The sequence below is a fragment of the Octodon degus genome, unplaced genomic scaffold (genome assembly GCF_000260255.1).
Source record: "Octodon degus isolate 3935 unplaced genomic scaffold, OctDeg1.0 scaffold00122, whole genome shotgun sequence".
NCBI classification, from domain to species: Eukaryota; Metazoa; Chordata; class Mammalia; order Rodentia; family Octodontidae; genus Octodon; species Octodon degus.
This window is the reverse complement of record NW_004524698.1, coordinates 7,515,726-7,539,948: the sequence shown is the minus strand read 5'-3', so window position 1 is coordinate 7,539,948 and position 24,223 is coordinate 7,515,726. Positions and strand designations below refer to the sequence as shown.

General features: G+C 54.0%; 1 protein-coding gene across 3 annotated transcripts; it reads right to left on the bottom strand.

Annotated features, from left to right (window-relative positions):
• Positions 1-303: 303 nt before the first annotated feature.
• Positions 304-23,389, bottom strand: Srebf1 (sterol regulatory element binding transcription factor 1). Of its 3 annotated transcripts, XM_004640302.2 has the most exons (21): positions 23,126-23,389; positions 12,673-12,678; positions 11,304-11,373; positions 7,698-8,147; positions 7,198-7,373; positions 6,978-7,115; positions 6,677-6,898; positions 6,043-6,157; positions 5,541-5,761; positions 5,139-5,340; positions 4,841-5,019; positions 4,358-4,619; positions 4,113-4,279; positions 3,745-3,913; positions 3,139-3,253; positions 2,763-2,872; positions 2,546-2,678; positions 2,182-2,347; positions 1,547-1,747; positions 1,340-1,451; positions 304-1,001 (listed from the first exon to the last, which is right to left on the bottom strand). In XM_004640302.2, exons 1-21 carry the CDS (start codon positions 23,228-23,230, stop codon positions 775-777), a joined length of 3,546 nt encoding a protein of 1,181 aa, XP_004640359.1. In that variant the 5' UTR covers positions 23,231-23,389; the 3' UTR covers positions 304-774. The 3 variants fall into 3 exon arrangements, with proteins under 3 accessions (XP_004640359.1, XP_004640360.1, XP_023555888.1); XM_004640303.2 differs by lacking the exons at positions 11,304-11,373; positions 12,673-12,678 and having other exon boundaries at positions 23,140-23,388; XM_023700120.1 differs by lacking the exons at positions 12,673-12,678; positions 23,126-23,389 and having other exon boundaries at positions 11,304-11,421.
• Positions 23,390-24,223: the final 834 nt, after the last annotated feature.

Sequence of the window (24,223 nt, the reverse complement as noted above, 5' to 3'; positions counted from 1 at the left end):
GACCTACAGGTTGTATCCCAATATCACCCTGGGACATGGTGGGGACTGCGAAAAGAGAGGCTGAAACTAAAACCCTAATGGTTGAAACAACTAGACATGTGGCCCAGACATCAGTGGGATAGCTTCCATCAAATTGTAGAACTTGACTCAGGGATATAGCTTAGTGGCATAGTACCAACCTGGCAAGTACAAGGTCCGAGTTTGATTGCCGGTGGAAAAAAAATTAAAAAATGGGTAGGGGATAGGATACCTCAGCTTAGGCGCACATCCACCGTCCTCCCCAAAGGAACAAAATCTAGATTATAAATAATTTCATATTTTATTTTCTGTACAAAACTTCTCAACCTATGAAAATAAAAGTTTGCAAAAGGCAAAGTAGCATACGAGCCTCCAAGGGTGGGGGGGGGGGGAGGGGGTGTCACCCGGATCTACACTATGTACAAGTCTGTCCAGGATGAAGAGAGGCGCTTCGGTGCAGGGCTCCCCTCAGCTCGGGAAACGCACCCCTCTCCTGCCTCTAGATGAGAAAAAGCCATTAAATGCCAGCAGAGCATGGAATGGCACGCTGCAGGCCCGAGGCCTGCAACTCCCCGATCTGCCACCAGAGGTCAGCACCATCCTGGTCTCCACTCATCCAGTAGCGAGCCGGCCGAGGTGCTGGGGTCGGGCCCGTGTGGCTGCCCAGAGCAAGAGACAGAAGTCCCAGAGGGTCTTCCATCCACAGGGAAGCACAGCCCCGATTGAGGCATGGAGACCGAGGGCGCCGCTGAGAAGCTAGCTGGAGGTAACGGTGGTCCCGCCGCCCAGGCGCATGAGCATCTGCTGGCAGTCGTGCAGCAGCCGGCGATCGCCCAGCTTCTCCAGCGTGCGTGCCGCCTCGGCCAGCATGCCCACGCGCTGCCCCGGTGCTGAGAGGAAGCCGGGGGGCAGATAGCAGGAGGCCAGCAGCAGAGCCTCCGCATGTTCCCGCCGTGTGGGCCGGGGCTCCAGCTCTGCTGCGCCTGCGCACAAGAGGACACGTTAGGGGTGAGGCTGGAGCCTGGATACACCCCAGGGCAGTCCAGCAACCCAAGGCACCTCCCAGGGGGTCCACCTCCGGTTATGAGAGTCTGTCTCACGGCTACAACCTCAGGTACAAGTCAGTAGAATACAGATGCTAAGACACACTAGGTCTGTTTTAAGCATACATGTACCCAGACAGGCACACACAGCCTTGTTAGTATCCATAATCCCCATCTGAGCCTTTTCACCTGACTAGGGAGAAAGGGGTAATAGGGAAAGTTTCAGGGCTGAGCTGGACACCTCCAGCCCCAACCACAAGGACAACAGGCCCCTTCACCTCCTTTGCCCCCCGGGCCTGTCCGCCGCCTCAGACTGCGGTCCAGTAGCTGATGCGTTCGTGCCGGGCTGGCCCCTGCCATCAGCCGGGCTGTGGCCTCATGCAGAAACACCTAGGCTCGTGGAGTAAAAGAGCTGAGGTTAGGCCCAGTCCCCATTCCCTGCAACTTCATATCCCCAGAGTGCAGCGAGATCTGTGGGTACTCACCCTCCGCATGGCGGGCCGGAAGCTCTGTGCTAGGCGCCTTAGAGCACTCAAGTCCCGCTGGAAGCCTCGCAGCTCCAGAGCAGAGGCTTGGGGCCCGCCACTCGCACCCTGGGCAGCCGAGGCTGAGGTAGGAGGCTGCTGCTGCCGCCACAAGCTAGTACGTGCCACAAGGAGCAGGTCACACAGGAGCAGCTGCACAGCCTGGGGGTGGCAGGCAGAGCAGGGGTCACAGGGGCCCTAGCTCTGGGAGGGGGGGATGGGGCAGCGGTGCCAGGAGCCGACCCCGGGCTGCACTGCCGAGGCACTGCACCCGCCTCACACACATGCAATGCAACAGCAATGCACCGCGGGGCCGCCCGCCTCTCCAGACCCCACCCGCCCCTGCCTGGATCACATCCAGCTTCCTGACACCTGGCCTCCAAAGAAAGGCCCTGTCAGCTGCTCACCACAGCTCTCTTCTTGGGGGCAGGAATACTGAAGCCAGAGGGGCAGCTACGTTCCCCTGGATGAAGCCTAAGCCAAAAAGAAGGTCACCCAGATACTTTGTTCTGTGCTACCTAGGGTAACCCGGAATGCAGGGCAGTGGAGAGCTATGACCCCAGACAAGCCAGGACACTGCCCCATCCCTCTCTCACCTTGTCAATAGAGCTGCTAGTTGGTGTGGTAGCCAGGCTGTCCTGCAGGTACCCACTAGCCTTTTCACAGATGGCCAGGCTGGCCAGGCCAGACTCTGTCTTTCCACGACCCAGCAGGGCACGGGCAGCCTTGAAGGAGTGTAGAGCTGCCCTAGGTAGAGGTATCCTGTCAGGGACAGGACAGAGGGGTACCAGTTAGACCAGGTCACAGGCCCACCTGAGCCATTCTGCACCACTTCTAGATTCCAGGGAAATAGCACAGCAATCCCTACCATATGGAGCAAAAGTGCATACAAACAGGGTACTGAGGGGCCAGGAGAAGGGCCTAGGGTGTAGGCTGGGGACAGTCTTGCTGTGTACTCACTCAGTATCCTGCAGGGCACGGGGCAGGTGTTCTACCAGTGGGTATAGTCGCTCTGCTGCTTCTTCATCACGCCGCAGCCAGTGGATGACTACAGCTGTCAGTGAGGCCCACCATTTAGCCACTGGATCTGTGCCTACAGAGGAAGAAGATTGTCCAGGCTTCAAACACATTGTACCTGGGCCACATGGGGAGTCAGGGCAGGGATCCCAGGGCTCACCAGTGGTGGCAGCCATGCTGGAGCTGATGGAGAAGCTGCAGGCCGGGGTCCCAGCAGCATCAGAGCAGCTGTTCAGCAGCTGCAGGTAGCTGAGTGCATCTGAGAACTCCCTGTGTAGACAGATGAGAGGGGTCCTGGGGATGCTGCTCTCCCTGCTACCCACCAGCATACTGTCAGACCCCATGGCTCTACAAAGGCCACCATCTCCTCCTGCATGGCTGGAGGGCAAAACAAGACCTAAAGAGGCTCTGAGAACACATGACAAGTGACACAGCCCAGGCTCTGGCACCTCCACAGGTCCCTGATCCTGGCCACTCCCATTCCCAGACTCCATCCTGTCAGCATCCTGACTGGAGGAGGTCCCAGGAGCACTCACCTGTCCCCATCAACTGACCCCGGAGTGGGGCTCAGGCTGGGCTGGGCCACACAGTTCAGTGCTCGCTCCAGGAGATGCTCACGGAATAGCTGAGTCACCTGTGCCAGGGGATCCACTGTGGGCAGGAGGGGGTAAGTGGGCATAGGACAGCACCTCTGCTCTCCATAGTCACCCACGGCCAGACAAAGTACCTGCTTGGTCCCAGGAGCAGCCCCACCAAAGACAGGAGAAAGGTGGAGGAAAAATACCCTAGCTTTGTGGCTGGAGAGGACACCACCATGTGTATGCCACACTGTCTATCAAAGTCCACCTACATAGCAGCCCTGCCCCTTCCCCTCTCTGTCCCACTTCCTTACTGTACAATGGTATCCTGGGATCATCTCTCAAATTAATACACTGTTCTTAGACCCTTGGGCTGCTTCTGAAGAGGTTCTATCAGAACAGAGACAGCTAGCCAGGCCTTCTATTTCCCACAGCCCCCACAGCTCCAACCCACAGTGAAGAGATGAACTAGGATGGGCAGGGGCATCCAGAGATGGGGATAATAAGGGACAGGAAAAGGGGACAAGGCACAGGACATAGAACAGGGATGGGGTGGGGGAGCACCTGGGTTCCCGGCCAAGCTGTACAGGCTCTCCCTTGGGGCACTGCACACTGCCCAGTCCCCGTCCACGAAGAAACGGTGGCCCACAGGGTGGCAGAGCCACTGCATGGCAAGAGGCACTGAGCCACTCTGTGCCAAGCAGGCCTGGCGGGCACTACTCAAGAAGAAGCGCTGTGGGGGAGGGAAGCCAGGCTGTCACACTGGGGACAGGCAGGGCTCAAACCCAGACCCCAACTGAGACCCCAGTTGGTCCTGAAGCAACCTGGTAACTGGCTGCCAAATGGTGTACAGCCTTTGCCCAGGGAGATGCCTGAGAGAGCTGCAAAGACAGGACCCCAGCCCTATCCCTAGCAGCCCACTACCCACTCACCGTCAGAAAGTGCAGGGCCCTTGGGAGACTGGTCTTGACTCTTAGGGCAGCTGCCACATAGATCTCAGCCATTGTTGCCATGGACACAGAGTCCCCTGCACACTCTGCCAGGTTGAGGGCACTCAGTGCCAGGTTGGTGGCAGTGAGATGCCCACCTGTGTACTTCCCTAGAAAGCAGAAGGCATGAGGCCAAAGGAGCCATGCAGTAAGGGGACCCCTCAAGCCAGCTCCCTACCCTGCCATACCCATGGCATGCAGCTGGTGCAGCTTGTGGTATACGAGGGCCGCATCCCGGGCACTGGCTCGCACATCTGCCTTCAGGGCACAGTCCCTCTGTAGGCCCCCTGCACGGCCAGCCAGCCAGCGACCCACCCAGAGGTGCTGTAGCAGGTGGCGGATAAGGTTCCAGAGTAGGCTGCAGGCCAGGTCCAGGTGGGAGGTAGGCAGAGGCCGGCCCAATGCCCGCAGGGCCAGCCACAACTGCTGGGCAGCCTGGGCAAAGTCCCCCTAGGATGAGGGTTTTCCAGGTAAGAAAAGTGGCACCAGTGTCTCCCTTCTCTCTGGGTCCCCAGTTCAATGGGTCTCTGGGATGGACAGGAAGTGTGGAGGATGGGGCAATTCATGGTATGTGCAAAACACAGCGAGCAAGTGACCACCAGTACCCTCCCAGCTGGGAACCCTGATGCTGCCCCGGCTTTGCCCCAGCCCTGTCCCAGGGCAACCCTTACCCGAGCCAGGTCCAAGTCGGCCTGCTTGCGGTGTCTCCAGAAGTGCACAGCAGGGCCCGAATGAGGCCGAGTCACCGGCTCCCCATAGACAAAAAGAAGTGCCAAGGAGGCCATCACCAGAAACCCATTGCCCAGCCAGATGAGAGGGGGCAGCAGCCACTGAGCCCATCCAGGGCCATCTGGGGGCAAAAGGAAGCACTAGGGTCACAGCTCCCAGGAAGCCCAGAGTCCCATGCCCATAGCTGAAGATCTATACCCAAGGGTCTCTCCTGAAGGGGCCCTGGCTGACCTGACCTACCTCTGCTCTCAGCACCCAGCATGGTGCGCCCAGGACTGTGGTTGATACTGGTGGCATCCAGGGAGCTGGGAAGCCACCGGCTACTCATCAGGGAGGCCAAGGGATTGTAGGTCAAACAGAGGAAAACGAGTGCACACAAGGCCAGGCGGGAGCGGTCCAGCATCCCCTGGCTGTGGGGAGACGGCAGCTGTTCTGGCTTCACCTAAGGGATGGGCAGGGCACTGAGGGCAGGTACAAGCCCAAAGGACACAGATGAAGGGGGATGAAGGGGGCACTGGGGTCTTGCAAGGCTCCAGGCCTCAGGTTTTGCCTATGAAATGGCAAGTTCAACTATTCATAACCCCATCCTGGAACTCACAGAACATCACAGAGAGGAAAAGGGGCAGTGTGGTAGGGCCCTACCTGGCTGTCCTCGATAACCGGACTGTCAGGCTCTGAGTCACTGCCACTGCCACCACTACCACTACTCCTGCTGCCAAGGGAAAAAGGGCTGCTCTGGGAGGGTGAGCCAGCATCTGAGGGAGGTGGAGTCAGCGTGTCGACTACTTCAGACTTCACACCTTCCATGGCCACATCTGCGTTTCCTCCATTGCCACAGTCTGACATCAGATCCTTCAGTGATTCTGTGGACCAGAACAGGCAGAGCTGGGGTGAAGAGTAGATCCCCCAAGCAAAATCAGCTCAGGACCCTGGGAGATAAACTACCCTGAGGCTGAGGAAGGGGCACAGGGTTAGGATACTGCCCGAAGTGGCTGGGGCAGTTGTAGGGCCACAGTTGACAGAGAGGTCTACCAGTGAGGCCAGGCCAAGAGATGGGGCCATACCCAGAAGTGGGCTCATGCGAGGAGGGGCTGGAGCCAGGGTGCCGAGGGGCCAAGGACAGGAAGGAGAGGCAAGGACTTACTACTTTTGTGGACAGCACTTCGCAGACTCAGATTCTCCTGCTTGAGTTTTTGGTTGCTATGTTGTAAGAAACGGATGTAATCGATGGCCTTGCGCAAGACAGCAGATTTGTTCAGCTATAGTGGGGGCGGGCGGGGGGAAAGTACAATTGGCCATTCATGCCTGGCTAAGGCTACCTAGCAAGAGAATACAGTTACTCTGAAACACTGCTGCCTCAGAGTCTTTGCACTTGCTGTTTCTCCACTAATAAGGTAGGTCGAGGGCAGAAAGAAGGATTAATGTGTACAATACACACTACAGTGTCTGGTAAGCTACTGTTATCAATATGAGGATCTTCAGGCCTCATTTCTTCATCTTCTTCAGGGCTCTGCCAGGATGTCACCATGGCAAGTCCTTCTCTTACCACCTGACTTAAGATTTGCGACCCTCACCATCCCTCTTTCTAGTCTCTTCTCCTCCACGTCCCCACGGCCCTCAATAAAGTTGAACTGAGTACATAGGGCTGGCCAGCCACAGTGGGCTCAAGTCCAAGGCCCTATCTGTCCAGGCTTAGCCCAGCCCATCTTCCTGCCAGCTGTCCAGCCCTGCTCCTCCCAGGGAAACACATTCTGCGCCTTGGCAGGTTCTGCCCACACCTTTGCCTCTGTGCCCACCACCAGGTCCTTGAGCTCCACGATCTTGTCATTGATGGAGGAGCGATAGCGCTTCTCGATGGCATTATGGGCAGTACGCTTCTCACCACGGCTCTGACCTGAGCCTAGGGCTTTGCTGCCAGCTGTGAGCCGGTTGATGGGTAGTTTGTCAGCATCCATGACTAGTGGCACTGTGGCCAGGATTGTTCCACCACTCACCAGGGTCTGCAGGGGCAGGCAAGTGTTACCAGGTGGGTATGCATGCGTATGGCCTCCGCACCCTCTCCCTACCCATGCCACTTGCCTGCAAGGGCCCTGTCTGCACAGCTGTGCCAGGGGTCAGGGAGCTGATGCCTGCTGCCTTCACAGTGGCCCCCATATCTGTCTTCATGGTTGTTAGGAGCAATGAGTCTGCCTTGATGAAATGAGGCTGCAGTAGGACCTGGCAGAGGGACAAAGCTTGGCCATGAGCTGTATCTGAGTCAACAATTGCTACCTCCCCAACACCAGGCCAGAGCCCTCACCGGGACCTGCTGGATCTGTGGGGTCACAGTAGTTGTTCCAGGGGCTGCTGTGGCTGTCAGAAGCTGCTGGGGTGCCACGTTCTGGACCGGGGCAGGTAAGGAAGCAGGCGTGACTCCTGGTGGGGAAGCCAATGGCAGGCTAGGCAGTGGCTGCTGGGTGCTCCTGGGAGGGGTTCCTATAGAGACAATGCCTAAGGCTTCAGGCACAGGCTGTCCTTACCCACTTCCAACCCACTCTTCAGGTCTCTATCGTCCATCACCTAGGATGAGTCATTAAGGTTTGTGGTTTCCCATTGGAGAGGCCCTGCCTGAATCTGAAACAAACATGCCGACCAGGCCTTAGTGGGAGGCCACGCTCCACCCAGCATAAAGGACAAGAGCACTTGAAGCACCAAGTGTCTCAAGCCTGAGAATCCCTCCACGAAGATGACAGCTGACACTTCCTATTCCCCCCAGAAGCCTTTCCCTCATTGTCCTCTCCCACCTGCCAACCCTCTTACCTGAAACGAAGCCTCCAGGAGAGCTGGAGTAACCCAAAACAGGGGTGGAGTTGAACTGTGGAGGGGCTGGGGCTGGGGCTGGAAAACTCTGGGGTGGGAGTGCCTGCAAGGGCTGTGGGGCTGGAGATGGCAGGGTAGGGGGCTGCAGGATGGAGAGTGACACTGGCTCTTCTTTGATACCATGCCCAGGGGAGAAGGGGGGCACAGAAGAGAACATCTTCAGTGGGGTGAGTACAGGCTGGGGAGGGGATGAAGGTGGGGATGTTGACTTGGACCCCCCCAGAAATGCTTCCAGAGGAGAGTTCAGTGATGCAGGAGGTGGAGACAAGCTGCCTGGGGAGCAGGCGCCAGGGCTGGCTGGGTCTGGGTCTTCGGCACCACCCCCAGCATAGGGTGGATCAAACAGGCCAGGGAAGTCACTGTCTTGGTTGTTGATGAGCTGAAGCATGTCTGGGAAGAGAAGGGGGCATGTGAGTGAGTGTGTGCGGAGCTGAGCGGAGGCTGGTCCCCAAGCAGATCTTGTTTGCATACTCCCTGACCACACACAGCTGTTCATGTGTGGGCAAAGTTGCAGAGACTGAAAGCCACCCACGTGCCCCGGAGCTCCTGGACACAGCCTTTTCTTAGGCACCTGTGATGCATGGTGCAACACCTAGCACAGCATGTGCACCCAACAACCCTGGCACAACAGGACAGCATGGGTGTACAAGGATGATACCTCAGCCCCTGACCTGCACTAAGCTGAGCCAGAGCCGAGCCCAAGACTTCCTACTTCAGAGCCAGAGCTCTTTCCAGTGATGTTTCTCTCAACAGTAACCTCAGTGCATGGCACACAGCTGGCCCAAGCTCGTCCCTTCCTTCACTCAGCATGCTTGTACCAAGTGCTCGCACAAAGAACTACACCAAGAATGCTCTTGACCACTGCCAAGACAACGGGCACAATGACACATGCCTGAAATCCCAGCTTCTCAGGAGATCAAGACTGTAGGATCACCAAGGCTAAAGTGGACAACATGGTGAGACTGTTTGAAACAAAAACAAGTATGTGCCCAGGCAAGCCACTTCCTGGGGGACCTGAGAATGTCCTGCATCTTGGTTTTTGTTTGCTTTGGTTTGATCAAATCCAGGACTTCACACATGCTCAGCACAAGCTATCCACTAACCCACACCCCCAAGACCCTGACCTATATCTTAATATGGAAGGTAGTAAACTTCCATTCCTGTCTTCAGGGAGCATATGCCGTAGCACATCCACCTCGGATTCTTTACCCACACGTACACACACACTGTGTACTGAGGACTCAAACCAGCTGTAGGTGTTTGTCCAGGAGATGACAAATCCTTCCAGAAAGCCTCTCCTGTTCTTCTATCCCCTCCATCACCCTACTCTAGGACACCCTACTCTAGGACTTAGTTCAGTCAATGGGCACCTACAACACAAGGAGGCCAAAGGGGCAGCATTGTCTTGGTCCCTCTGAAGCCCATTTTCCAGCCTGTGTGAGGGGCAGATCTAATTCCCGGGGGTGAGGGGAATGGGCCATAGCAACCAGAGGGAAGAGGCAGTCCAGGACAGATGAGATGCAGATCACAGAGGGTCTTCACATGGTGCCATGGGCCCCATGCCCCATCCACTGGCCACTCTTGGGCTCTTCCTGCAAGGCTGCCTGAAAAGGTCCTCTGAATACAGAATAAGGCTGGAACTTAGAGGATGCTGAGAAGTGGGTAACACCCTCCATCCTCTCAATTTGTAGGGGGAGACAGGTACAGAGAAGGGTAGGATGGCCTGAGGTCCCAATGAGGTGGCAGAGTGCTCCTTGCCAGACCTAGCTTTGCAGTCCAGGACCCCTAAAGAAGAATGGCAGACAAAACAGACCTCCAAGAAGAGCACAGAGCAGAACAAGGTCCTCATCCATGCTCAAAAGACACATAAGGAGGCAAGCAAGCCAGCAGGGAGGAGCGGGGCCAAGAGCCAGGCACACTTTGGGGCCACTCACACTGATGCGCCAAGGCTGGACCCCAAAACCTCCCAACATACAGCTCTAAGATGGTGCTGTATAGCATGGTACCCATTCTACACAGGAAGAAATCGGAGCTGTAGACCTATTGGCCTAAGGTAGTACGGTGTCTGAGACAGAACCAAATCCCCAAGATTTAGGATATACTTGTAATCACACCACTCTGCAGGCTGAGACAGGAGGAATGCTGCAAGTTTGAGACCACCCTGAATTACACACTGAGATCCTGTCTCAAAAAGGGAAAAAACAAAAAACAAAAAACAAAAAAAAAAAAAACAAAAAAACAAACAAACAAACAAAAAAAACCGAGTCCCCAAAGCCACAACCAAAGGAAAATCACAAGCAGCCCAAGAGCATGCAGTGAGATTCAAACTCAAGTCCACAAAATGCCATATCTTGTTTCTGCATGTGTCCTTGGCCTACCAGGAAACCAGGAGCAACACCACCATCACCAATAGAGGAATAGGACTGAGCCAGCTGCTGGCCATATAGCCAACCAATATCTCTATGTTCCGGGCACAAAGCCAGGCCTTACCTGCAGCCAAGTGGCCTCAGGACCCAACTCAAGAACCTGGCCACTCAGGACTTTGGTTTTCCCTGCATAAAAGCAAGGGCTGTCTGTCTGACTCCCTCCCCCTCATGCAGCCTGGGACATGCTCCCTATCTCAGTCCCAGCCTAGCTACAGGCCCTTTTCCCCTAGCTGGCGACTAGCAGCCTAGCTGGCTCAGCCTGGGGCCCTCTAACCCATGTGGGGAAGCCACCTACTGGGTCAAAGACTTACTGGTCTAAGGTCTTACAGTGTCTGAAACAAAACTGCATCCTTAAAGCCCCAACCGCTGGCCATAGAGACCACCTGAAGCCACAGTATATATAAGCACAACTCTGGGTCCCCAGTACTCCCAAGTTCCCCAACCTGAGACTCCTTCCTGCCCTCCACTTTAGGTGGAACTTGAACCAATCGCTTTCTCTCATTGGGCCTCAGTTTCCTCATCTATATAACACAAAGGATCAAATGCTTTTGGACAGTGTTGCTGGAGGCTTTTTCCAGTGCAGTGGGAACCCCACACTGCTGCTGACAGGTAGCGGGGCAGGAAAGTTGCTGCAGGAGGGGAATCTGCTTAAGATCATGACAGAGCAAAACAGGGTGGCAGAAACACTTGTTGGACCTTCCAGGTCACAAAGTCATACAGTAATTTTAATTGCAGGCCCTCCCACCCCTCATAGATCCATGTGAGGTCTTTGTTAGATGGGAGAAACTGAGACCCAGAAAGATAAACTGACAATAGGGCCAACAAACAGGTTGAACTCTGTGGTGCAAAGAAGGATCCTGCTCAGAAGGAGCACAAGGATGTGGAGAAATTGTCCTCAATCCCCTCAGTTCCAGGATGCTGCTATCAAGTCTAGGCAAACCCTTCCCTTCAGTTGCAGGAAGTCTAATGAGGTTGGCAGGGGTCCACCAACTTCCCCAAGGAGCCAGAGTGGGAAAGTCTCCAGTACTCTGAGGAAGAGGCCTCCACGCCCTCCTCTGTGAGAGAGCCAGGCAGTGTAACAGATCCTGCAAAAAATAGATCCTGTGGGGAGGAAAAATACCTTCGAATGTGCAATCCATGGCTCCGTGGTCCGCGCCCCCCGCCCCCTCGGGGCGCCCAGGTGGCTGTCCCTGACCGCGCAACCCAGGACAACTTCACCTGTCAAGGCTTTGCGGAGTTTTAAAGCTGGTGGAGCGCTCCCGCACGCCCGCCCCGCCCCGCCCCGCCCCGTCGCGGGCCCCGCCTCGCCTCAGGCCCCGCCCCCGCCCGCCCTCCCAGAGCGGCAGGCCGAGCATGGGGGGAGTTCGAGCGGCCAATAGCAGCCGCACCGCCCCTCACTAGGGCCCATCCCCCTTTCCCCCCTCCTAGACGGTGGCCGGGCTCGGGTTTCACCCCGCGGCTCTGAATGGGGCCGGGGTTACTCGCGGGCGTCCGCCTTTAACCCGCTAGGCGCCAGCATCCTCTGAGGTTACTAGCGGTCACCATGGCCTGTCTTCCCCTTGCTCCCTCTGCTACCACCTCGGAGAAGTGCCATGGACCGGGGTCAGGACAGGGAGAACCGGGCACGGCTGTTACATCATCCTGAAGCTGTGTTCCAGACCGTGTGCTCAATGGCACCCTGAACAAGCCTGGAATGCTCTAAGCCTCAGTTTACCTCCTCTAGTGGCAGGACGGTCATATCTCTGACATGGAGTGACAAAAGAGAGTATGGGTGGCACATTTAGTAGGAAATAGTTAAGATCAAATGCTGGCCCTAGTGGGTGCAACGATTTCCCACCGCCCCCACCTCAGAGAGCTGACTGATGGGCTGAGACCCAGAAGGTCATTTCAGTAAACTAGCCTAGAGTGAACAGAAGAAACCCTACCCCACTTACACTCTGGGTCTCCTGGCTGACAGCTCTGCTGTTCTGCTATGGAGTCATGGAAGCCTGCTTCCCCCAGGCATCACAGCACCCCAGGAATGACCATATGAAGTTCGACTCACTATTCATTGTAGGGCCCTGGGCCTCTGAGAAGGGACCCAATCCCTGAGAATAGAAGATAAGAAAGGGAGGAGTGATAAAATCCAGGATGCTGAAGCCTCTCCCTGTTAAGCACATACATAAAAACAGCCATGGCCTGCCCAGCTTGGGCCCCAGTGGCCAAGTAGATCAGCCTGGAGCCGCAGGACAGCCTCACTCTGTGGCTCAGCAGCCAGTGTTGGAGTCTGGCAGTGCTTGTGACAGGCCTGTCTTTTCAGGTACATAAACTGGAAAATGCACCCCGCCCTCCCCTTTTTCTGTGGCTTCTGTCCTGCTTCCGTGGCTGGTGAGAAGTTCTATGGCCAGCAGAAGTCTTTTCTAGCACTCCACCTCTCTCCCTACTGAGCCTGGGGGTGCTTCCAGGCCCTTCACTACCCCAAATGATAAAGCCTTGCTCTCAGATAGGACTCTGCCCTCACTGAACAATGTAGGAGAGCAGAGTTCTGATTCAAAGGACCCAGACAGCTGGGTTCTCAGCATAAATATCCCAAAAGTCTACCCTGACTGAGTCCTTCCATTACTCTGTTGCTGTTTCTGAACCCAGAATGTGGCAGGACCAACAAACAGATGCACATCTAAGACTTGATGCCACCAGGAATGGTGTCAAATCCTACCCTTCCCCCTTTGGGCTGCTTGGTTTCACCCATCTCCACATCCTGCCTCCATCTCATCTGGAAAGAGGTGGTGTAGGGCAAGGACAGTTGCTCACTAACCCCCAGGTGGCAGTGTTCTGGGGGCTTCTGAGGGGAGGGACATGACCCAGGTATGGAGGCTGGCCTCTAGTAGGGGGCACAGTCAAGCTAAGCTGCAGGATGAGGGAAGAACACCTTGGCATGCCCAGGTGTCTAGTGACTGTGGCTGCTGCCATCCCCTGAAACTTTTGGCCTAATCTGCCCCCCCATACACACATACACACCATTTTCCCTTGGAGTCAGATTGCCTGGTCTGTTTCCATAAAAACTGGGGCCAAAGTTAACACAGGGTGGAAACTCAAGAACCAGGCCCACAGCCACCCTTGGAGATGCAGCCAAGCCTGCATACCTGCAGCCACACGCTAGGTAGGCTGACTCTGCCTTCAGTCCCTACTTGCTGTACAACCTGAGCCAAGTCACTTTTCCTCTCTGAGCCTCCCATCTCGCCTCTACCCCTTGAATCTCCAGGAGTGGAGATTCTGGGAGAGCAAGTGTGTAAAACACCTACCACCCAACAGGACCTCAACAAATGCTGTTCTTTCTGCACCAATACAAATGGTCTAAAATAGTAATGATAAACCTTTTAGAACTTTCAGTAATTAAAAAAAAAAAAAAAACCAGCATGCATGCTATAGGTTTGCTGCCACTGGTCTTGAACTAGAAAATCAGGTAGTGAGTTATTGGGCACCTTCAGTATTCAAGTCCAACTTTCCTAATCATTTGATAGATTTTTGTTTGTTTGTTTTTAAGGAAATAGCATCTGAGTATGGTGGCCCACACTTGTAATCCCAGCTCTCTGGGAGGCTAAGGTGAGCTCAAAACCCCAGCCTGGGGATTGGGAATGTGGTTCAGTGGTAGAGATGTTGTCTTCCATGCACAAGGCCCTGGTTTTGATCTCCAGCACCACAGGAAAGACAGAACAAAAGAATGAAAGAAAGACAGACAGAAAGAAAGGCATACAGATAGGCAAGCAAACCAACCAGCCTGGGCACCTTTGTGACTTAGCAAGAGTATATCAAAATTTAAGAGGGCTAGAAATCTATAGCTCAGTGTGAAGGCCCTGGGTTCAGTCCTCAGCACTGCCAAAACAAAAGTGGGGGTAATAGGTCAGGAGTCGAGTGAGGCAAGAAAGAAACCTGGGTGCAAAATTTAAGGGAATACCTCCCTCACCTACCTCGTCCCTATCCTGGGCCAGCAGAGCAGGTCTCTTAATAGGGAACCCACAATGCCTGAATGTGGGCTGTGGGCAGGAGGGCTGGGCACTGGGTTCCACTCTTGCTTACTCTCTGAATATAGGGAATCAGGAAGCAGACGGGGGGGGGGGGTGTCACAGTGGGCCCAGGGGCTCCCTCTCCACAGTGATCCCAACAGGGATCCCTCCCCAGGCCTAACTCCTTTTCCTCTTGTGCAGATGCTATCAGAACCCAACGGTTGCCCTTAGACTGCCTGCCCTGCTGCTCCCAATCCAGCCCTCAAAGGCAGAGTGGCAACGTTAATGGTTCAGTCTATCTAAGCTAAGGGGCCAGGACAAGAGTCCTGAAGAGCTCCACTTCATGAACTTACAGACACAGAAGTGCACACCTATCCAACTGGCACAGGCGTTGGACCTCAAACAGACTAAGCTTGTAAGTTTCTTGGGACAGAGAGCTCCGCCCACTGCCTCTCCTGCACAGCCTCCTCCATGAAGCCTAGACTGGTCTCCCTGACAGTTTCAATGGCGCTAAGTGTCAACTGGGTGTTGGTTCTGTGCCCATCACTGGCATCCAGCTGCACAGCTCAAAGCTTAGTCGGGGAAGACTAGCAGTGTGCACGCACCTGGGAAAGGCATGCGGGATGATGAGCACCAGGAGGAAGCTGAAGCAAGGCAGAGTGTACAGGGCTGGTGTACCTGAGGTAGGCCTGCACTGAGGAGGTTATGTCTGAGTGGAGACCTGAGTGAAACAGGTCAGAAGGGTGGAAGAACGTCTGAACAGGCCCTGAAGTGGCCTGAGCCTGGAGCAATGTGGGACAGCAAGGAGATAATGTGGCTGTCACAGATGGGGAAGTAGGGGTGTCAGAGAGGCAGCCAAGGACCTAGGATGCCAACCCAGGCTTTTCTGGCTCTTCGCCTCAGCCAAAGGCACCAATTCTAAGAAATCTGCACTTTCCTATGCAATGCAAGTCACAGAAGTGACACAAAATGTGAAGGGCAATTGGTATTGGGAACCCCTCACCCCCCTATCCCCTAAACACCATCTCCACCCGTCTGGTGGAGGCTGTGGTGTGGCATGGGGGACAAGCACTCACATGTTGCCCCAAGGGCCCCTACATTTTACTTCCCTCCAACTCCTCCCTGGTCCTCCTGATAACTCAGCGTGGTAGGTGCTGTGCCTCAGCCAGCCATGCACGCAGCAAGGGTACAGGCTGCCCTGTGTGTGCTGCCCTGGAGGAACAGGTGTGCGCTGGACTTCCTGGAACAGGATGGGAGGGTGGCAGGCCTGGGTGTGCTTGGGCACGGCCCTCTTGATGAATGAGGATAGTCTCAGAACAGGACACTTGCCCAAGGTCCCGCAGCTGGGTCCCAAACTCAGTTTTGCTACTTGGGGCCCCTGCTTGCCAGGGATGGAGTGAGCCTAGCTCCCACCTGGCTCTGACCCAGCCCAACTCTGTCACTTGTCTTGGAGCAGTGTGTACAGAATACAGGAACAGAGTGGAACCATAGACACAAGATGTCTGTTCGTCCTAGCTCTGTGCCTTCCTAGCTCTAAGGAGGCTCTTTGGAGGCCTCCCAGTCACATCAGAGGCCAGGGACTGGCTGGAGTCCCTCAAGGCAGGGTCAGGGCCGGAACCAGGTATGTAGGTCCAGCCTCATTCCTCACAGAGTTGCAGAGCAGACCAGCTGAATGGGTGGGCAGAGCTCCTCTCACTCAAGCTCCTTCTGGGCCTCACTCTCTCGGCTTGCCTTCTCAGTATCTGCTCATTAATGCCAAGTGCACTTGGCCAGACTGTTCCTTCTGCCAGGAATGCCCTTCCCGTTCTCCTGTGTCAGAAAACTTCTGTTCTTCCCTCAAAGCCATACTCTGAGGTCCCCTCACTATCGTTCCCTCCTGTACCCCTCCTCACAGCAGTCACTAATACACTGACCACATTGTCCTGAACAGTCACACAGCCTCCTTCTTTCCCCGTGGGCTAGTGCCAGAGCTGCAGGTGTGCTCAGTGAACCCAAGTACAATCTGCAACAAAGCAATCAAGCAAGATGCTATTCAGAACCAGTTTCCATACCTGCTCTGATCTTGGGGACTCAGGACACATTTATCATGCTGGAAGCTCACAAACAACCCCTGTGCTGATGCAGTGGCTACTGGGGGGCTGGTTCTCTGAGGTTGTACCCATTGTTCCCAGTCTAAACAACAATGCTGTGCTTTCTTCATATAACTTATGTATACTTCTTCCTTTCAGATCGTTTTAAACCTTAAGTGAAGGCAGCACCTCCTCTTGCGGGTACCAAGATATTTGCCTCTTTTAAGGCAAACATAAACCCCTTTACAACTATGCCCATAATGCAGTCCATTTCCTCAGTATCAGCTGCACTGGGTGTGAGCATTTTTGTAGACCTTTCCTTGTTTTCCTTAGTGTCAGAGCTATAGGATTAGAACCTCAAAGGTGCTTTCATGCATTTTCAAAGTTGTCTTAGTGGATATGTAAGGAAGCCACCAACTTCCAGCAGTGTCCTCTCCTCTCCAGCTAGAACCTGCTTTCTGTGCCTCCTCAGGTTCCTCTCTCTCCCCAGGCCTCTGCTCCTCACTGTCTCACCTCTACCAGGCCTGGGCCACAGCAGGCCTAGTAGCAGGGGTAGGGGACCTCAGCTGCACGTGGGTGAGAACAGACATCCTGTATCTATGGTTCCTCCCATCTGCAGGAACTATAAGGACAGGTGCTTGTTCTCTACAGGGGTACAGGACTCCTTGGCAGCCTTAACTTCCACAAGGAGCCAGGACCACCACATGAGGGGTGGATGCTCAGCACTCAGAACTGTAGCCAGAAGCATCCTGAATACTTCCACCACAGGCTCCTGGGATAATCAGTGCGAACATTTGCTGAGGTGGCATAGATAGCGGTGCCAGGTAAATGCCCTCATGGTGATAGTGACAGCACTCACTGGCACTGTTGAGGGTCTACTTAGGTGCCATGTACTGCACATGCTTTTGACCTAAATAAGCTCATCTTCAAGAAATTGGTACTTAGCATTATGTTGGTAAGAATCTAGAAGTCAGAGAGCTCAAGTCACTTGTCCAGGGTCACATACAGGGCTGAATGAAGACTCCTGGGCCCAACCTTCCAGCTTTGGGGTTCATGTGGATCCCAAGAGCCCCAGCAAGGACCCTTAGAGGTATAAGGCTTGCTGGAAGACAGCTGAGAGGTCTGATGGGCAGGAAGACCATCGTAGGCCTCTCCAGCCTACATATTCTCTCCCGGGGATGGACCCTCAGTGTCTCAGCCTCCAACTAGCAGCTTTATCCCACAGCCAGCTATGAGTCCTCCATTGTTCCACCAGCAGCCCAGTGACTGTTAGAAGCCCCTGGAATCTCCTCTGTGGATGAACTGTGTGGGTCTCACAACTGAGCAGTCCCTGTCAGGTCCTCAGGGTCAAAGGATATACCCACAGGCAGGAGCCAAGGCCAAGACACTTCCCTCTGGTGGTGTGGCGCTCTGGGGCTAGCCTATACTGTCAGCAGGCAAAGTCCAGATCCCAAGCCTCTGCCTGGCAATGACTTCTGCTTGGAGCTGACCAGGTCATGCAGCAAGTTTGTGTCCAGCTAAGTAACTGCCAGGCAAAAGGTAACTCCTGGCCACCTGGCTGTCTGCCTCCCTGGACCCACTCCAGTAGCCTCTTCTCTGTCCCCTTAGAGCCATTAGGGCTAAACGCATGGGGGCTCAGGCAACAAAGCTTACAGCTACCACACTACACTTTTTAGGGGACGCCACTGTGGTCCAGATAGGACAGAGCATTTAACGAACAGCAGTTCACAACCACAGGAAGGCTTTGTGCTTCTGGACACCAATAGGCCAGGCATGGGAAGGAAATATGCTCTACCTTGAGAGGCTCTGGACATACAATGAGGGGAAGTGCACCCCACAGGAGCAGCTATGCCTCATAATGAGCTCTAAGAGAGTGGGCAGTGTCGCAGGAGGAGCATGCTTGGCAATCTTTTGGGTCTTGAGTACCATGCTGAGACAAGGAATGTCATCTTGAGGGCACTGGGGAGCCATGGACAGTTGGGAACAAGAGAATTAATTAATGTAGGAAGCTGGATAGCAACCATACCAGAGCTGTTTTCTAAGGAATGTTCATGCTTGGTGGGATCAGAGGGAGATCTGAGATCCTCTAAGAGGTCTGGGTGTCAGAGTAGGCGCCTGATATGTCCTCTTCCAGTCCCGATGCGGCCAGACACACACACACACAGGCTAGCAGTTAAGTCCCCTGGCTGACTCCTGGGGTCAACAGATATGCTGTCAGACTCCTCAGCCCTAGGACCCATAGGATATAGTGGCCCACCCAAGCCCCCACAGAACTATTTCCACTTGCCTTGTGCCAGATCTGATAAAACTAATTCTCAGCTGCCCTGGGCTCAAGGATAATATTCAACAGGGGTCCAGGGCTCCTCCTCTCTCATGCCCTCCCCTGCTGCAAGGGACCCAGAGCACAGAGCAAGGAGGAAAAAAGGTAAACAACGAAGTCACAGTCAGTCACGGGGCCCAACCCAGGGCACCATGGCCAGGCAGTGGCTTCACCTGCAGACAGAGGCTCCAGGTGTAGGCCCACCCCAAACCCCATTCACATGATAGAGGACCCAGCCAAGCAGGCTGGCAGGTGGGGAGGGGGGCTCAAGTCCTAGACTGGTTCTGTGGTGCCAGTTTCCAGTTTCATGACATGAGGCTGATCCCAGCAGGGGCCCATGGGGAGCAGTCTTCCCCAGTGTGTCATCTTTAGCCCGACAAGCCCAATAGTGAAGAGGTCAAGTGGAAAACAGGCTCTGTGCCCACAACCTGCTTCTGAATCCTGGCTGCGCCATCCTGTGGCTGTGTGCTGTGTCTACCTCACTTACTCTCTGTTCCTCAGGGCCTTCATGTACAAGATGGAGATCATGAGTCTGCCCACCACGTACGTGGGAGCGTTCATGAGCTCAATATAGTGCCTGATACACACTCGAGGGAACTTCTAACACAACTTGAGCATGGCCTGCCTCTCTTCTACCCCTTGCCTCTGGCATCCAGTATTCAGGCTGTCATGATGACTCTCAACTTTCCTTCCTCTCAGGACACCTGGCATCTCTCACCCCCAGATGCCTCTCTGGTTCTCATCCTAGTAGAATTTCCAAAACAGGTATGGGTTCTGATCTTCAGTTCTCCTACAGCCTCACCCTATGGAACTCAGTAAACATGTAGGTATTCTTGGGAAGTCTGATGCACTAGTTTATGAGAATAAAGCAACCTAGTTATCCACTGACAGGCAACCATGTAGATTAAATAAGAAAACCTGATCATTCTCTGACTGTTGGCATGTACAAAGCAAGTTACAACCTGCTGCAATGAACCCTATTATAGTTTATAAATAACCCACATTCATAGCCAAATTTGATGGTGCATGCTTATAATCCCAGCACTTGGGAAGCTGAGGCAGGAGGACCAAAAGTTTTAGTCTTGCATAGGCATCCAAATACATACATACATACATACATACATACATACATAGGTTGGGAATATAGCTCAGTAGTAAAGAGCCCATTACTCATAATAGTAATAGTAGTAGTAATAATAATATAGATTCATGGCTGCTTGGGTTAGTAACTGGCATGAGGAATCTTACTAGTACAATGAAAATGTTCTACAACTTCACATACCTCAACAGATTTACTAAAAATTGGGGCCAGGGAGATGGTTCAGTGGAATAAGCACTTCCTTGGCAAGTGCAAGAGCCTGAGTTCGATCCCAGTTCCACAAAAAAAAAAAAAAAGAATAGATTTACTAAAAATCATTGAATGATATATTTAAAATAGATACTGTCTTGAGACTGGGCGTGGTGGTGCACACCTATAAACCCAGCACTTGGGAGGCTGAAAACAAGAGGGTCACTATGAGTCTGATCTGTGTAGTGAGACCCTGTAGACCCTGTACTAAATACATTAATAAAAAGAATAAAATAGGTAAGTTTTATGGTAGTAGTGCTAAGGATCAAACCCAGGGATTTTTTACACACTAAGCAAGTGCTAAGCATTCTACCATTAAGCTACATCATGAGCCCTTTCCTTGTCAAGGCGTGTTTTTTTTTCTGTATTTAGTACAGGGTCTACAGGCTGTTCAGGATCTCACTAAATAGATCGGACTTGTAGTGGTTCTCCTGTTTACAGCCTCCCAAGTGCTGGGATTACAGGCACGCACCACCAAGCCCAGTGTCAATCGCTGTCTCAGCGTACACAACACGCTGGGGTCCAAACCCTGGCCTCTGCGCTCTGCCGTTTTTGTTTTTGACACAGGGTTCCATATAAAGTTCAGAATAGCCTTGAACCCACTATGCAGCCCATTCTGGCCTCAGACGCACTGTGGTCCTTCTGTGTCAGCCTCCAGAGTGCTGGAACTACAGGTGTTCACCACCAGGCCAGGCCTCTTCTGTCTCCGTCTGTCTGTCTGTCTCTCTCTCTCTCTCTCTCTCTCTCTCTCTCTCTCTCTCTCTCTGAATTTATAGCCTTCATACTGAGCCATACCCACATACCTCCACCCCTCCCCCTTTGTTGTCTATTTGTTTGGTTTTTGAGATGGAGTTTCATTTTGTAGTTTAGGCTGCCTTGAACTTGCTAGTTAGCCCAGGCTGGCCTCAAACTCACAGTGATCCTCCTCAATCTCCTGAGCGCTGAGATAACAGGCACGAATGGCCACACCCAGAATAGTCCTTTCTTAATTTTTTATTTGCAGACAATGTTTCAGTAAGTTGCCCAGGGCTCAAATCACAGTCCTCCTACTCAGCCTCCCAGAGCACTGGCATTACAGGAATGTGCTACATCACTGGCATCTTTTCTTTCCTTTTTTAATGGTACATACATTATACCTCAACCACTGCAGTGAGCTGTGCCTGTAGCCCACTGGAGGATCAATTGTATCTGGGATTTGAGGCAACCGTGAGTAACACAGGGAGACCCTGTCCCCAAAATAAATAGATAAATAATACCTCAAAGTTTTGAAAAACTAGACAAAGTGTTGTCATCCCAACACACATGCACACTTGAGCAAGGATGAAATAATCCCTCACATCTTTAAGAAAATTTAACTTTGGGTGTTGGGTTTAAGAAAGCTTTTATTGGGGCCAGGGAGATGGCTCAGTGGAATAAGCACTTCCCTGGCAAGAGCAAGGGACTGAGTTCAATTCCCGGTTCCACCAAAAAAAAGGAAGCTTTTATTTTCTTATGTTTGCCAGATGGATGTTCTGATTTTCTACAACAGCAGTCGGGCCAGGCATGGTGGTGCCTGCCTATAATCCCAGCACTCTGGAGGCTGAGGCAAGAGGACTGTTCCGAGTTCAAGACAAAACAAACAAACAAACAATATCAGTCAGGTTGCATTACTGGGAAAAAGAACAGAAAGTTTGAATAGAGCCTGAGAAATCCTTAACTACGGGAGCAAACCTAAGACTCCGCTGCAGCAAGAAGGGGACTTCCTGATCCTTAATGGCCCATGTCTGTCCCTTCTCACAGTCCTGGGCTCAGGTATAGCCTGGCTTCTAACTGCCCCCTACAGTTGTTGTGGGAGCCTGCTAATGTTCCTGTTAGTTCATGAGAAAGGTCTGCACCATTAGAGGCCTAGATACACCTCAGCTCCCCTGTGAAGTCAGCATTTGCACCCTCATTTTCTGGAGGGGGGGGAAACTGAGGCTAAGCCCCTGAGAGGACTCACACAAGGTGACAGAGGAAGTGAATAATCCCCCAATGCAGCCCACTTCCTCCCAGATCTGCCACAGCCCTTGCAGCCTGCACCCCTTAGGCACAGCACTGGGGGGCTGGGAGCTAAGTTGGTGGCAGGACCTAGGATGAACTGATGAACCTGTGTGCCAACCCCAGAGTGGCCACAGACCCCCATGTATAGGTACATCCAGGTCGAGAGAGCCCAGGGAGCTTGTTGCTGTGCTCTTGGCCTCAGTTTCCCCATTAACCAAGAGCAAGCTAGCCAGTGTTGCCACAACTCCTGCATAGCAACCACAGAGAGTAACTTCCCAGGGGGCTTTCCTTTGCCCTCTTTGGAGAAAGTGGAAGTAACACGGTCCCTCACTGGTGCCCAAACCCCTGAGCCATGATGCTTTCAAAGTGTAAGAGTCCTGGGTGTGACTTTGTAATACAGCACTTGCCTAACATGTGAGAGTTCCGAGTTCCTTCCATCCCCAGCACTACAAAATAAAAAGTGTATGAGGGGGTCACTACTTAGCTCAAACCCGGGACCCTCAATGCCAGGGTGCCCTCTAAGCCAGTCTTCCCAGTCTCACCTCCTTTGCGATCCACCACTAACTCCTCAAACTCAGATCTGCCTCAGTGCCTTTGCCTTGCTTTCTTCCTGGGAAACATCCCCCATCTCGCAACCTCCCAACCCCCCAACCCCCAACCCCCCCACCCCCTGCTGGTCCGTTGCAGTTTCCTCGAAGAATTTTGTTCCTTCAAACAGACAGGTATCTCGGGTCTCGTTGTGAACACTCAAGGCCTACAGAGGAAGGTAGGTCACAGACCCGGAGGAACAGGACTGTCAGAGTGGAAGTGCTAAATTCAGCCCTGTACGCATGCGCAAGAACTCCAGAGCAGCGCTGAACTCTTGGTCCGGAGGGAATGACCGTGAGTAACCCCCACTGACGTCATGGCAGGATAGGGGCGGGGCCTAGGCGACGCCCTGGTCTCAAGCTCCAGCCACAGCCGCCACAAGATTGGGGACACAGCAGCCTCTAGGTACAGACTCAGGACGCCTAGGACGCACGTGCCCTAGCCCAGAGGTGCCCGGGGATTCAGGCGAGGCGCGGCCCAAAGGAGCTCGCACTCTGAACGTGCGACCTAGAGAGAAACCGCGCGTAGGTGCCGCCCGCTCCACGGCGCCCCGAGCCGACCCTGGAGACAAAGGCCGAGTACCGTCCGCGCACTCCTGCTCGCCTCGAGCCCTGCGGGTCCCAACGCACCTTCGATGTCGGTCAGCAGTGCCGCGTCCAGCTCGCTTGGCTCGGCAAATGCCTGCTCCAGGTCCGCTTCGCTGAAGGGCTGCTCGTCCATGGTGCAGCCGCCGCCTCCGGGCGGCCCGCCTGGCCCGCGCTGCACAGGTCCTTCCCGAGGAGTAGCGCCGCCGCTGCTTGTGCACCTGCGTCCTGCCCTGGCCTCGGACGTTGCCCTGCGCCCTCGAAAAGTTCCTCGGAAACTGGGTTCCCGGGCAGCGTCTCAGCTAGGCGGGCGAGACGAGGCGGGGCCTGGCAGGAGGCTCCGCCCTGCGGGTATACGTCCCCTCCCGGCCTAGGGAGTGCGAAGATGTCCCGTTCCCAGAGGGCACCGCAAACCTGTGCACAACAAGCCCAGAGTTCCTTCCTGACCCTCATTTTGTCCAGCCCCATGCACAGCAGCTTTTCTGCAGAGTGCTTGCTCAGGGCACTGCCCCTTTCAGCCTCAGTTTCTCTAGCATCAAGCAAAGGACCTGAGTGGAAGCCACAGAACTGGGCCTATTCCCAGAGGTGTCAGGACTTGGAGGGGATAGGGAAAGGTGAAGGAGCAAAACTGGCCAAGTTATACCTGACCCTATCCTGCTGTGTGGCTTTGGGTTAATTACGTCACCACTCTGTTTCTGTTTTCATCTGTAACAGGAGCTTAATTCTACCTCTCCACATGCAGGCTGGGAAGTCAAGGATGATGCTTGTGAGATCGACCAGTCCTCCTTGCATAGGAACTTAAGACTGGTCTCCTGAAGACGGAGGGCACTGGGCAAGGGGAACTTACTGGAGCTGGAATTGCCTGTCTGTCTCAGTCTGGTTTCCTCGCAGGTCCATTGTAGGGATGGGAAAGGAGATGAGGCAGGGGCCCTTGAAGTCCAGGGAGACCTAGAGGAACAGTGACCTTCCCAAGGTTATACAGCGACTCAAAGACTGACCCGAGGGCTGTCAAGCCTCACCCTTGGTGCGTGTTCATGGGAACCACCAGGACAAGGGCCATGAGGAAGAGGCAAACTATGCCTCAGACACAGGCCAGGTTGCCCTGGATATGACAGCCTGGGGGGCAAGG

Coding starts and splice junctions, on each gene's coding strand:
- Srebf1 (XM_004640302.2), bottom strand. CDS start 23,230: ATGGACGAGCAGCCCTTCAGCGAAGCGGACCTGGAGCAGGCATTTGCC. Junction 5,762..6,042: donor AAGTGCTGTCCACAAAAGTA/GTAAGTCCTTGC, acceptor TCTGGTCCACAG/AATCACTGAAGGATCTGATG. Junction 2,348..2,545: donor CGTGCCCTGCAGGATACTGA/GTGAGTACACAG, acceptor TGTCCCTGACAG/GATACCTCTACCTAGGGCAG.